The sequence below is a fragment of the Pholcus phalangioides genome, unplaced genomic scaffold (genome assembly GCF_987345545.1).
Source record: "Pholcus phalangioides strain wild (caught in Gottingen) unplaced genomic scaffold, Ppha-v1.0 ptg000037l_1, whole genome shotgun sequence".
Taxonomy (NCBI): domain Eukaryota; kingdom Metazoa; phylum Arthropoda; class Arachnida; order Araneae; family Pholcidae; genus Pholcus; species Pholcus phalangioides.
The window spans coordinates 2,256,353-2,271,794 of record NW_028301624.1 but is presented as its reverse complement, the minus strand read 5'-3'; the positions used below and the strand labels follow the sequence as shown (position 1 = coordinate 2,271,794).

General features: G+C 38.5%; 1 protein-coding gene across 1 annotated transcript in view; it reads right to left on the bottom strand.

The window, feature by feature from the left end:
- Nucleotides 1-11,920: 11,920 nt before the first annotated feature.
- The window catches only part of LOC149065898 (high affinity copper uptake protein 1-like), a 29,335-nt gene continuing 25,813 nt past the window's right edge, over nt 11,921-15,442 (bottom strand). Inside the window, exon 5 of the mRNA XM_089253334.1 lies at nt 11,921-15,437. Coding sequence (XP_089109460.1) covers nt 15,236-15,437 — 202 coding nt within the window. The 3' untranslated portion in view covers nt 11,921-15,235. The remainder of the gene's footprint in view (nt 15,438-15,442) is intronic.

The following is a 15,442-nucleotide window of genomic DNA, read 5'->3' as shown; positions in this document are numbered from 1 at the left end:
ACTGGTATATAGTTTTTTATTTTGTTTTCTCTACCTCACTTTTCTTTTATTATTAACGAATTTAGGTTGGTGGTGGTGGTGGTTTGGTGCCTTTTGTGTCTCTTTTCCACACACACATACGCTCCTCACAATAAAACCGGATTCTTCTCAAGTGAAAAAAAAACAGTTTCTTTTCCTTCAACAATGATTTTTTTCCCCCGAATGATTCTTGAAATATTCAAGATTTCAATATCCCATTATATGTGGAGAAAAAACTGGTATGTGTGAATTGGAATTAGGTCTACCCGTCTGTCTGGTCCAAATAGTACTAACAATATAATCTCTCACTCGCACACACACACATCAGCTGTTTTCACGAAAGGTCGCGACCCTGGTTCGTCCTCAACAATATGCGGAAAAGCATTATTGCACACACACACACAACACTATTATTCAGAAAAAGGTCGTAAAAAAAAAACCTCAAGAACGTCTTTTTCGGAGAAGGGTTTGGCTCTCTCTCTCTGTCTCTATTTAACAGTCATGGCTGGTTATTATTGTTGTGATTATTGCACGAGACCAGTTTTTTTTCTTCCTAGTCTTTTTAGGGCCTCATTCCTGGTCGGGAAAATGGGTTATTAGAAAGTGATAAAGACGTGTTACGAGAGAAAAAAAGGCGTTTTTTTGTTTTTTTAGCCATCATTTTTGTTGTTTTATTGGTACCGAAACTGGTTCCGCTCTCGCTTTCGATCGATTAGACACGAGCCTGTTTCGTGTCGAGCTTTAATCAATGCACTGGACAGTCTTGTAAGCGATTTGTTCGGAGGGTCAAGTTAGCTCTTGTGGAATGCTATTTATTATTCATACACGGCATATATATATATGCTCAACCCATAACCCGCGGGCCAAATGTGGCTTTGGAATCAACCGGTGTGGCCCGTATAATCAAACCTAATTTTGTTAAAATGAACTTAACCCAGGACCGGAGCTAGGTGGAGAGGGGATCGATGAAGAGCCGTGGTGGGTCTTGGGGTGCCCTCGAGAGAGAATGATGTGCCCTTTCTCTCGTGGCCCGGGGCTCGAAGAGAGCGACTTTGGGGGCAGGGTACCTCCATCCCGCTCAATGGGCCAGGGCTGGCCCCTGTCGCCAGAGGAGAACTCTAAAGGGGCCATATAGTCCTTCTGTCGCCAAATAGCGAACTATAAAGAGAATTTTAAAGTTGTAGGGGGGGGGGGGTGGCAAAATCCCTGTTACACGGCCCTGACTAAGCGGCACATTTACAGATCATTTAAGTGACCCGTGGCACATTAACACAGCACTTAAGTGGCTCGTGGCGCAGTTCCACATCACTCGGGGGACCCGTGACAAATTTACAGATCACTTGAGTGACCCACGGCACAGTTCCAGAGCACTTAAGCGACATGTAGAAATATTTACAGATCACTTAAATGGTCCGTGGTACAGTTCTCCCATCACTGAAGGGATCCGCGGCACATTTACAAGTTACTCAAGTGACCCGTGACATATTTCTAGCTCACTTAAGAGGCGTGTGTCTCATTTCCAGAGTACGCAAGCAGCTCGCGGTGCAGTTCCTCATTACTCGAGTTACCCGTGTCACAGTTCTAGATCACACAGCACAGTGATCCACAGCACATTTCCTGATCACTCACCAACGGCACATTTTCACATGACTCAAGTCGTCCGCGGCACACTTCTATACGGGACCCGTGGCATATTTACACATAACTTGTGTGTTGCGGCCCAGTTTCAGAGCACTTAAGCTGCCTGCAACTGATTTACAGATCACACAATTGGCCCGCATCGCGTTTTCACATCAATGAGGTGGCCTGCAGTCTCCTACACGTTGAGCACTCTTGATATAGGGCCTATATATCCCTTTATATCCAATACCTCCTATCATAGGTGTAGGCCAAAATTTTCTCGGGGGAGATTTAAATTTTTTGTTTCTTCTGAAGAAGAGGGGTTTTACGTTTTTTCCTGCTAAATAACTCTATAATCTCGGCTTGTGGGGGGCGACCCTCTTTGTGTACACCAATGCCTCCTATAGCAGAGGGCTTCCTCCACAATAGTTTAGTATAGTGATGGGTAAACTACACCTTGCGCGGGTCAGATGCGGCAAGCTTAGAGGTTCTATCTGGCCAAGAAATGTGGATGATACTTTTCTTCGCCCGCGATACATCAAATAAAGAGCATATTATGCTCTGAGGTGAACTTGGGGAAGAAAAGCTTGTTGTTGTCCCCACAAAGCGGGAATCAAATTTAAAGTTCGCCCGTAGGCTACTTTAAAATAGGGTTTTTTTCATTATGAACGCCCTGTATATACTCGTATATATAAACTGAAGAGCCAAAAAAACTGGTAAAGGCATGCGTATGCAAATAAAGAGATATGGAACCAATCAGAGTACGGCCCTGCGGTCGGCAACGCCTATATAACACAACAAGTGTCTGGCATAGTTGTTAGATCGGTTACTGCTGCTACAATGGCAGGTTATCGAGATTTAAGTGAGTTTGAACGTGGTGTTATAGTCGGCGCACGAGAGATGGGACATAGCATCTCCGAGGTAGCGATGAAATTTGGATTTTCACGTATGACCATTTCACGAGTGTGAAATATCGGGAATCCGGTAAAAAAATAAATCTACGACATCGCTGCGGCCGGAAAAAGATCATGCAAGAACGGGACTGACGAGAATCATTAAACGTGACAGACGTGCAACCCTTCCGCAAATTGCTGCAGATTTCAATGCTGGGCCATCAACAAGTGTCAGCGTGTGAACCATTCAACGAAACATCATCGATATGGGCTTTCGGAGCTGAAGGCCCACTCGTGCACCCTTGATGACTGCACGACACAAAGCTTTACGCCTCGCCTGGGCCCGTCAACACCGACATTGGACTGTTGAGGACTGGAAACACGTTGCCTGGTCTGACGAGTCTCGGTTCCAATTGCTTCGAGCTGATGGACGGGTATGGAGACGACCTCATGAATCCATGGACCCTACTTACCAACAGGGGACTGTTCAAGCTGGTGGAGGCTCTGTGATGGTATGGGGCGTGTGCAGTTGGCGTGATATGGGACCCCTGATACGTCTAGATATGACTCTGACAGGTACGTAAGCATCCTGTCTGATCACCTGCACCCATTCATGTCCATTGTGCATTCCGACGGACTTGGACAATTTCAGCAGGACAATGCGACACCCCACTCGTCCAGAATTGCTACAAAGTGGCTCCAGGAACACTCTTCTGACTTCAGACACTTCCGCTGGCCACCAAAATCCCCAGACATGAACATTATTGAACATATCTGGGATGCCTTGCAACGTGCTGTTCAGAAGAGATCTCCACCCCCTCTTACTCCTACGGATTTATGGACAGCCTTGCAGGATTCATGGTGTCAATTACCTCCAGCACTACTTCAGACATTAGTCGAGTCCATGCCACGTCGTGTTGCGGCACTTCTGCGGGCTCGCGGGGGCCCTATACGATATTAGGCAGGTGGACCAGTTTTTTTTGGCTCTTCAGTGTATCTATACAGGGCGACCCTGGCATTAGGGGTGGCATATGAGGTTTCGCACCCGGGCGGCAGGTAAGGTCCAGCCGCTCCTGTTTAACATATATATTTCCTGCCAGAGTCGCCATTAGAGGTGGCATATGAGGTTTCGCACCCGGGCGGCAGGTAAGGTCCACAGCCGCTCCTGTTTAACATATATAAATAGCAAGCGTTATAAAAGCAACTGACAGAAACCAGATTTATTTGAAAAACTAGAGCCATAGTATAGCGCCAAAAAGGCAGCTTTATACACATAACTCGAAATTATAAAATTAGAGAAAATGGGAAGAACAACCTCCCCATTGATCAATATTTTTCCAATTTTTTCAATTTCTTCTAATTTTTTACGTCTTTTTTTCCCCCATTTTCTCTAATTTTATACATATATGTTAAACAGGAGCGGCTGGACCTCACCTGCCGCCCGGGTGCGAAACCTCATATATGGCTACCCTGGCAGGAAGCTGACAGGGCTTCAGTGTGAAGGAGACTTCGAGATAAACCTGATTTTTTTTTTTTTTTAGAAGAAAGTCGCACATCATTGCTTATCGTGCAAAATGTGCGTGACCATACGTCCCGCTTTTGAGTAGATAGTTGTTTTTTTTTCTTGAGAATTATTCTACCGTTCTTAATAATGCCAGACATAATATTTGAAACAGTATTTATTTTTGTGAGCCCTCATCACCTATCCTGTAAAGATGATTTATATAACGAGGTTATTTTTACTAAGAAATTTTTTCCAAAGGTGTTTCTGGTACTCCACGGAACAAGTGAGAAGCCGAATTTTTCCTTTGCTTTCATTTGACTTATTCTGGAGCAGATTCTGAGCGAGGGAGCCAAGGACGCACACTCGCGCCCCCCCCCTCGTCATGCGACCCATTGCGGCCGCACGGGGCACCGCTAAAGAGGAGCACCACTAAACCCGAGGTGAACGGGTGAAAAAAGTTCCATTGGCCGAAAAAAAAAAAAAATCAAAGAAAATGATTTCTGTCTGTGTGCTCTGGAGGGGCGCAAAATCCGAGATGAAAGGGCGAACATTTTTTTATTGTTTTGGTTAAGTTGTGAAGGAGGGGCATGACTCCCAGGGGGTAGGGCTGACAGGGCTCCAGTTTAAGATTGCGACTATAAATCCTTATAGTTTTCCCTTTTTTTTTTCACACCATAAATTAACTGCAGAAGCGGTCCCGTGGGAAATCTGGTTTGGGACCCGCGAAAAATTCCAGCTCAGGGGCCCTGACGCAGGAGGTAGGGGCTATAGGAAGCAATAGGCGCAAAAGTCCAGCATGGGTACAAATTTTATCTCGAGCCGCCCCGATAGCTTACATTCTTTTTTCCGATATTACGGTCAGAGGCTCTGTCTATGTTCTCAACGTTTCCGTTGTCGAGGTATGACCCAAAAGCGTGATGTCATGTGAATTTTTACTGTGTTAAATTTCGGGGTCTTAACTAGTCTACGCTGCCACCCCTTAAAACCTGCCGCACCACTTGCGGTGCACCAATTATGAAGTTGTTGCCTTGGCTCTCCGGAATCCAACGTTTCTAAGTACAATATTCGCAGATATTTGAATTAAAAAATCGGAGGAAAATTGGGAAAGAACAGCATAAATCAGGAAAAGAGGGCGTTGCAAGTTAGTGTTTATATGCTGTGTTTTCCTCAACACTTTCCTCCCATTTTTAACTTACATCATCTGTGAATATTGAGTTAGAAACTTGCAGTTTTTTTTTGTTGGTTTCAGCAGAGACAGGGCAACAACTTTTTGTTTTATCTTAACTGGGTTTTTGAAGACGGGGTGTCCGTATAAAAAGTTTTATATTCTGATAACTATAAAACCCCTAGAAGTATGCCTCTAGGATCAACGGTTGGCCATTAAAATGCAACAATGGAATTAAGTAATCACCCCAGTACGAACAATATCGTTTCTCTAAGGCAGAGAGGTCTTCAACCTTTTTCTAGTCGCGAGCACTGCCCGTATCCATCATCGAAAGAAGAGCACCCTTTCGCGGCAAGTTGCGCATACGAATGCACGAAATCAGAATAAGATTTCAGTCCTTGAACGCAGTTTGTACAAGGTGTTTCATGGGAAAGTTAATCAAGTGCTCGCGAGCACGGAATCGGACACGCACATCGAACACTCTGCGTGCTCGCGAGCAACGGGTTGAAGATACCTGCTCTGGGGAAGGGGGGGCTATAAAAGACACTATTTTACGTGGCCGATACATTTTTTACTCATTTTCCTGCTTTTGAGGGGGTGATTCCCTCCATCCCCCTGGATTTTCGCATGCGGAAAGTTGAATAAAAACACACACACATTATCGATTCTCTCTTATTTGCATTATTTCTTCCGGTTTGGATATGCGTCGGTAATTATTTCACCCTTAATTAATTCACCGAATCGTCGAAACGATTCTCCTCGAGGATCGTGTCGGTTTCATGGTCGCCGTCGTCGTCATCATCATCGACAATCGCTTCCTATTAGTAGTTATTATTCATGTGATCGGCATTCGTGGCACGGAATATATACAGTATTTTTCAAATTTGTATATTGTTAAATGATAATTCATCCGAATTATTATTTATTCTAATTTCATGGTCTCTTACACGTCCCTGGGGCAATAATGTCGGCTATTCTTTTTTTTTTCTTCATGTCGTGCAGAAGACGGAGATCGTTGAACTGAAATTATGAGGAAGAGAAAATATATTGTATTTTTTTGGGTTATGCTCGCGGGGGGAAAAAAAATTAGCCTTATTATTTGTCGTATTCAAAATACTGAGTATCCCGTATATATATATATATGTATTATAGCACGTGTTTTCTCTTTAAGTTCATGGCATTACCCAGGGCCGTCTTCAAAGAGTTCGGGGACGCGGGGCCCTCCTTGAACCCAATGGCAGAGGTGATACCTAGAGCCCGGATTATATGCATTAAAAAAGTGACAAAATATGCTCTAAAAATACGCAAATATGCGCTTGAAAATGCAAAAATATGCAATTAAAAATGCAAAAATATGCAATTAAAAATTCAAAATAAGCATTTAAAATACAAAATGAGCACTTAAAATGCCAAAATATGCTCTGAAAATGCCAAAATATGCATTAAACACCCCAGAATATTATTTTAATCTTAAAAAAAGTAAAAAATTCCGAAATATGTACAAAAAATGAGAAATATATGCATTAAAAAATCACCATGAAAATAAAAACAGATGTGTTTTTAAAATGCATCTTTTGTATTTCTTAGTGCAAAATATGCAAATGCATATGCACATATGCATTTAATCCGGGCTCTAGTGATACATAGTGGAAAAAACTATGCTCTCTGATAGAATTATCATTAAAGATATTAGCCATTGATTTATTTCAAATTTTTTATGCATGTTCTTCATTGTATATGCTATCCTATGCTGGTGTGAGATGTTAAATATCTTGGATACTTAATTATTTGTAAATTTTCAAAAAAAAAAAAAAAAAAAAATGCATAAGTGCAGCTTGCGCGCATGATAAAATGCCATTACATCCGATTTAATTGATTAAAAATTCAAACTGTTCAGTTCGTCAAATGAAGCAAGAAGTTGTGAAATTTCATTTACTCTATTATCTTATTTTGAATCAAAATTTTTTGAAATTTTGTAATTTAATTTCAAACGAACCGAACAGTTTCCTTTATTTTGAATCGATTTTTATTCGATTACATTGGGCGTAATGCTATTTTATCATGCGCGCATGCCATTTTTTTTTTGTTGAAAATTTACAAAAAATTAAGTATTCAAGATATGTAAAACTTTATACCATAACAAGATAGTACATACAATCAAGAATATGTGTAAAAAATTTGGAATAAATCGATGGTTAAATATTATTTTTAATGATATTTCTATTAGAGAGCATAGTTTCTTTTTTTCACAGCTTGTTAAAGGTATCAACTCCCTCTTTAAAAAAATATGTTCAGGAAGGGATTAGTCAGAGCATTCACAATAAGACCTATATAATAATCGCAGAACGATTTCGCAACAAAAATACAAGAAAATTGAACCCAAAAATTAAAGACAATTTATAATGAAAGGGGACATTTCCAGAATTAATAAATATTCAGAATTAATGGAAGAAGTAATTTTAGAACATAAATATTAAAAAAGATTCAAAATTAATGAAAGAAATGATTTGGGAAATAATGGAAGAAATTATTAAAGAATCGGTGAAAGAAATTATTAAAGAATCGATGAAAGAAACTATTAAAGAATCGATGAAAGAAATTATTAAAGAATTAACAGAAGAAATGAATTAAGAATTACTGAAAGGAAATGATTTGAGAAATAATGAAAGAAAATATTTAGGAATTAATGAAAGAAATTATTAAAGAATCGATAAAAGAAATTATTAAAGAATCGATAAAAGAAATTATTAAAGAATCGATAAAAGAAATGATTTGAGAATTATTGAAAGTGATTTGAGAATTATTGAAAGAAGTGATTTAAGAATTAATGAAAGAAATTATTAAAAAATTAATGAAAGAAATTATTAAAGAATTAATGAAAGAAATTATTAAAAAATTAATGAAAGAAATTATTAAAGAATTAACCCATTATATGCCATAAAACTATTATTTAACTTTTTTTCAAACAAAATCTCATAAACATGATAAAATGAATGAAATATGAAAGTAAAACTATTTGTGGGGTGGGCGGAGCTTTATTTTTTTAAACTAAAATTATTAATTATATTAATTAATCAGTATTTATTAGAAATTTTAGAATATTTTTATTGTTTGTAACGTTCATAGCGTCGTTAGCAACATGATTATTTCAGTTAAAGCATGTGTCAGATCTCGTGCGAGAGATCTTATACTGGTGATGATTATAAGGGGGGCGCGGTAACCCAGTCCGATAAGATACTCGCCTGAAGTACCAAAGGATGTTTAAGAGGTGTCGCGAGTTTGATACCCGGTTCATCCTTGTCAGAAACTTTCTTGACGCAAAGTACAACACAGAAACGGTGACCTCACCACAGGAAAAGATTGCTACCGCAGGGACGCCCACCTCTCGATGAGCATAAAAAAAGGCTGCCGTTCGGAATCGGCAATAAATTGTAGGTCCTGGTGTAAGTAGCCCGCGTGTGCAGAAAATGACCGTGGTGCGATAAAAATAATCAAATGATGATTATAAACACATCGCTCTTATTCTTTGATTATAACCTATTCGATGGTTATAATCAAAGCTCTTGATTTGTGAATACGCCTCCCAAAATAGGATGATACGGCTCCACCCTCGCGAGTCCAAATTACGAGTTCAATCGGGTACGAAACAGACATCCACGGCCCTCCCCCACATCCTTCATGCAGGAGGCTGTGAATGTGCGAGGGTGTATAGCGTGTGAAAAAAAAATGAAAAGAATCATCTCGGGGGCCCTGCCAGCCCGACCCCCACAAGGGGGAGGGGGAATCTCAGCTCAATAGGGATACCACGATAAGATCTGGCATAATTATTTATGCCAATAAATATGTATATTCCTCTTTCATTTGCCCTGGGGGCTATGATGCTTTTGAGACGGCAGTAGGGACCCTTTTTAAGAATATAAATATTAAAGAATTTGAGTACCGCGTAGAACAGGCTCATTATCATCAAGGGTTCCTCGCGGAACAGCCTTATAACTAGATCACTCTTTCAGTCACTCCCATGCTCGCACACTGTTTTGGTCACTCACATGTTCGCACACTTTTTTTGATTGTTCATTGACCTGATCTATTTATCACTCTTTCAGCCGTTCACGTGCCTGACACTCAGTAGGTCACTCCGACCTAGTCCCTCGATCTCTTAGTGGAAGCGGATTTATGGTTTTGCCACTTTTCTCCCATTCTAAACCAATTTTCTTTACCACTCATTGCTCAAATTTGTCTCCCCCCCCCCCCAAATACGTCACTGTTTGTACGCTATCTTAATCAGTTTCTGTTAATCCAAAATGCTTTTTGCAGGTTGGTAACCGGAAGACTAGTTTCTGAGACAGGATCGACAATTCCTTCATTTCCCGCTAGAGCAGTGATTCCTAACGTGGGCGTTAACGCCCCCTGGGGGGGAGGTGGAATGTTCCGCGGGGGGGGGGGGCGGTAGAAGCTACGAGAATAACAAAAGATTCTACGTGTTAGGTTACGTTGGGGGGCGATTGGGAGAAAAAAATTTCTGAAGGGGGTGATGGGACAAAAAAGGTTGGGAAAATATGGGCTAAAGGCACTGCCCACCTACTGAAATTTTTCTCCCACCAACAATGCTGTTGGTGGGAGCGACCGTGTTAGTAAAAAAAATTATTCAACAACAATCTCTCTAGATGACCTTGAGAAAGGTCAAAATTCAACAATGTTATAATATGACCTTGAACTCACTTTGTTCTTGTATACAAAATTGAAGACATAATTTTGGAACTAATGAAAGAAATAATTCCGGAACAAACCAATGAAAATTGAGAATTAATGGAAGAAATACTGTGAAACCTCGATATAACGATACTCTGTGCAAAAAGAAAATATATCGCTGTAGAGGGATTATCGTTATATCGAGCGGTGGGAGTTTAATATTAGACTATAGGCATTTCCAAACAAGCCATGAAAAAATATTGTTGTAGAGAGATTTATCATTATATCGAGTATTGTTGTGATGTTTCACTGTAAGTTAAAAATTAACAGAAATTCAGAATCAATGGAAGAAATAACTTGAAAATTAAAAACAAATTCATGATTAATGAAAAATAATTTCAGAATTAATGAAAAAAATAATTTCAGAATTAATGAAAAAAATAATTTCAGAATTAATGAAAAAAATAATTTCAGAATTAATGAAAAAAATAATTTCAGAATTAATGAAAAAAATAATTTCAGAATTAATGAAAGAAATAATTTCGGAACAAATTGGTGAAAACTAAGAAGTGATGAAGGAAATAATTCCAAAACTGATGAAAATTCAGAATTACTGAAAAAAATAATTTTTGAAACAAATAATTTCATAAAAGTGAAAAAAAAACTAAATAATAGATCAATGAGAGCTATAATTTCTTAATTTCTGATAGAAGTTATTTCAAAAATATAGAAATTATTGAAAAGTGTGTAGATTGGCTGGTTGGTTTTTCCAGCCAGGCAGAAAGAACCGTTCAACATTATTTTGCTCTGGAAGACCATGGTGTTATTGAGACTGCCCTGGGTAATCTCTCTGCTGTGTGCAGCATTGCTGAACAAAAATGGCATTTCTTAAGATGGACAAAGTATGATTTTCTTCTTCTAGAGCTGTTTTTGGACTATCTTCTTCGTTCTAGAATAATGAAGTCGACGGCTGGAATATAATTTGTCCTGCTAGGAGGCAATGGGTTCTTGCTTTCCGCAAGCTGTGATTGCAGAAAGTGTATAAATATGTGCGAGAAAACTATATATAAACACTCAATAATGGAGAGATGCCCATTTTGCAGTACAATATTTTTCCTAAGAAAGAAAAATAAAATTCTGGAAACCTGAAAATCAGGATAAAAAGGAGAAATTTCGAAAACATGAGTAAGGCTAGGATTTTTGTGACCCAAAAACCGACAAAATATGCTCTGTGAAAAATCAAGGAGGTTAGAATTAAATCCAGGCAGACAATATTTTCACGGGAAATTACAGGAAATCGCCAATCATTGTCAAAAATGATGCCAAAAATACACAAGTAAAATTGCTATTAGTTGCTAATATCGCCAAAAAATCGTCAATCATTGCCAAAAACTATTTCAAAGGTAAGTAAAATTCCCAATTATTGCTAAAATTGATAATTGTGGGAGATGAATCTAGAGAAGAGGGGGGGGGGGGGCGGGCGGGCTGAGGGAATCCCTCTTCATTGTTATGCTTAAATATGCAAAATAATGTTCCAAAATACGAAAATATGTCTTGAATTCTGAAGATCATGAAAAATACCCTAAAGTTACTGAAAACCATGAAAAATGCTGTGAAAAAAATATTGAATATGTAAAATGCATAAAAAAATATGAAATGTCATAAAAATCCTAGCCCTACATATGAAAGTGCTACAATGACAAAAAATGAGTACGTCAGGTAACCCCTATCAAATAGTCAGAGTGCGTGAATTTTAGCGCTGAAATATGTTTCTCAAAGGTTGAGTAAAGTGTATTGTCAAATTCTTCTATCAAAACAAAAAAAAATCTATTTTTTTTTACCATCATCACTTTTTTTTCAGCAATAATTGTCAATCTTGCCAACAATAAGCAATTCTTCAGACATATTGCTAGTGTCTATAGTATTTAGAAATCCAAATTCTTTCCCGTATTTTTCTCGAAGAAATATGGCCACCCACTAATTATAGATAAATGTGTAAATAGACCTAGAAATGAACAATTACCACAAAACTTACCAAACAAAAACTTTTATTCCACATCTCCTATATATACATTTTTTTTTCAAGCGTGAATTAAATATAATACTATATTATTGGATACCGAGTTTTATATGCAAACATTAATTTTACAGATTTTATCACATTTCTCAGGCAATTTACAGTTCAGCTCAGGTTCAACAACGAGAAGCTTACACAAAGACATCAAGGCCTTTCACACACTTACTTACCTTTCAACAAGGCTATGCAAAGCGACTACAAATATATTTTGTTGAAGTAATGTGATATTAAAGGTGGGATGTACAAATATATTGGATTCGTAATGTTTCGGGGTAGTGCGAAATTGTTATAGGCAAAATATAACCGGGTGTAACATTTAAAAATGGTCTATCTCTATTCATGGCTCAAGTGTTGTGCCCTGGTGTCATTTGAGTGCAACTAAAGAATAACATAAAAGCAAAAAAAAACATTATACGCTACAACATAAAAATAGCTCTTTCTAAAAAAATGAGAAATCTAATCAAACAAGATGTAAAATGGTAAAAACAATTTTCCTCTCCCGCCCTTAAATGAGATTATAATGAACTTGCGTAGCATCGCAGCACCCTCTCTTGAGAGCCTCCTTAAACTAATATTTATTAAGCAATGACATATAATTTCAGTTTTTTGAAATAAAAAATGATAATTATAATAACATAATACTTAGCTTCATAAGTAATGATAAACAAGAACATTTGAGATATGCAATTTTAAATCACACATACAGATCATGCACATAGTGTGACCAGTAAATATCAAGACATCTAATTTTCTTGAGTTTAGTAACCATTCCAAAGTATCTGACATATCAGACGGTGGAAAAATTATGAGCATCAGCTGCTTTGCTGCAATGTGTTATTCAAGACAGCATATCAAGTTGACTCTGATGTAGGAACAGGGTGTAGGCATTCAATTTATAGTTACAGGAGGTTCCAGGCCAGTTGAAATTTCTTATTGACTGTCATATGTATTCGGAAAACACACTGTAACTTGAATGAAAAGCTTCTTTTTGACTTGAAGGCTGTCGTTTGTTTGAGTTTGTCCTCAATGCTAGTGAGTGGTAATCATCAGAAGAAAATACTGATACAGCAGCATTGGAGAAATTTTGAGAACGAACTCAAATCAATGACAGCTTCCAAGATCGGAAAGAAACTTTTTATTGGACGATGGTAAAAAAAACCTTATCAGCTACAGATTGTAGCTTATTCATGAGTTAATAAACAAAGGGTCTTCAACCTTTTTCACGTCAAAGGCACTATACCACGGTTTTTAACAGCTGGCTGAAGCGAAGGTGAATTCAAGAAAGAAAGAAAATTCAACTGCCCTTGTGGGAAATCAAATCCACATTTTCTCACTTGCTGGTTGAGAGCCCTAGACCGCTAGACTACAAAGGCAATGAATACTAATCTTTCTTAGAGCTTGTGTGCGCTCAAAGGGACAGTACATGAATAGCAGAGAGTGACATAGCATCCTTGGACAAAGACACTATTTATGCTCATCAACATAAGAGCAGTTACGTGGAAGGTAGCTCTGACGTATACTTGAAGATAGAATTATGGTATAATGTGAATTTTTAAATGCAACTTAGATGAGATATCACTGAAGCTCTTGTGAACTGAAAATCTGGCTCGATTATTGAGCGCCAATTCCACGATACCTTAGAATAAGTGATGTCGTGAATCCTTTGAGAAGGTTTCACAGTATTTTCCACTGAAAACTTGTGGTAATCATCAAAAAATTATATAGAAAGGTTGTGACACTTGGTTCGTGGACTACAACAGCATTGTTAATGTGGATTTTTCAAAATAGGAAGATACTACAGCTGCCAAATTGCCAAACTGCCTACAATTAACGAGGGTTTGTTACTACATGGTAAAGTTTGAGATGAAATAAATATAGAATTTTCCACTCAAGGTATCCTTCTGTAACATGGTAATGCAAACCTCCATACAAGGGTGGGGGGGAGTGCATGCCTGTAGACAGAAACTTCATTCTGGAGGCCCACAGTGGTTGAACAATAGATTTGGCTATCTTTTCCCCTTTTTCAGTCATTTTCTCACATTCAGGGAAGACGGTATCACCAAAATGTTGGAAGTCATTTACCTATCACATTGCAAGGTACTGTCATGGCTCCCCTAGGCAAAAGGACTCACCAAAATTCTTGGCATGGAAGTTCAACTAAGGATTGGAGCACCTGGGTGTTGCTGCAGCCATGCTGAAGTATTGGCTGTAATCAGAGTGATTTTTCCACTTTTTCAATTCAAAGATTTGGGGCACTGGGCGCTCACTTGAAGTATTGTCTATGCTCTGGGAGCAGTTTTTCTCTTCTTCAAGTCAAAGATTTTGGGCGCTGAGTACTGTCATAGCTAAACTAAAGCACTGGTTATAGTCCGAGTAATTTTTCACTTGACTCAAGGATTTGGAGCACTGGGTACTGTAATAGCTATGTTAAAGTATTGACTATGCGCTGAGCAATTTTTCACATCTTCAGCTCAAGGATTTGGGGCACTGGATATTGTCACAGCCACAGTAAAGTATTGACTATTCTCCAAGTACTTTCCACTTCTTTGGTATTCTGAATAAGTATCTTAGATTTCCGTGAATGACAAAATGATTGCTGCAGTTCTCACTGACTCAGGTACCAGCCAATAGAATTCTACACTGCCTGAAATTTTCTTTAGAAATGGGGGGAGGGGGAAAGGGTAAAAGATAGTGATTTGAATTGTCACTCGTAATTGTCTACAAATTAAATGTGTCTGGATATTTACCGGATACTCACTGAACTATAGCACCGAAAATTTCATTCACAAAATAGGAATATGCTACACAAAATGAATCGAGCGTTCCTTCCAGATAACCCTGAGTGGCTTGAGAACAGTGAAATAAAAAATTTCATTTCCCTCCGCTCACACTCCTGATTTTTAAAATAATTTTACGATCAATCATATATTTTAAGGATCAGTGAATCATTCAGTGAAATGAGATTCAGTCTCCACATAAATATTACACTGATCTACATGATTATGAAAATACCTTGATATACCTATGCAACAACAAAAAATAAAATAAAATGGCATCGTGTAACTTCGCCGGGACACTTCCACACAAACCAGTTTCAAACAGGTGGAAATTCTTTTTGGCTCTTCACCTCTGAATTTAATTCAGAGAATTTTTATCCACCGATATAAAGAGAATCATTTCCAAGGTCGAGACACACATACAGGAACGCTTGAACATGAAGAATCAATGTGTTTCACAGTGAGCAGCGAACCATGTATCACACAGATTTTTCAATGACAGTGTTCAGTTATATCTACTACGGTGGCTTTCTTCCAGCCGAACATGAAGTAACCAGTACCCGCTCCCAGAACGACACCCAGGCACAACCATACATTGTATGTCATGAAGATCAGCATCAGGAAATAACTCAGGATCATTTGAATGACATGTAGTACTGTCTGTATGGTGTGCGGCCAACTGAACATCCGGTTCCTGGA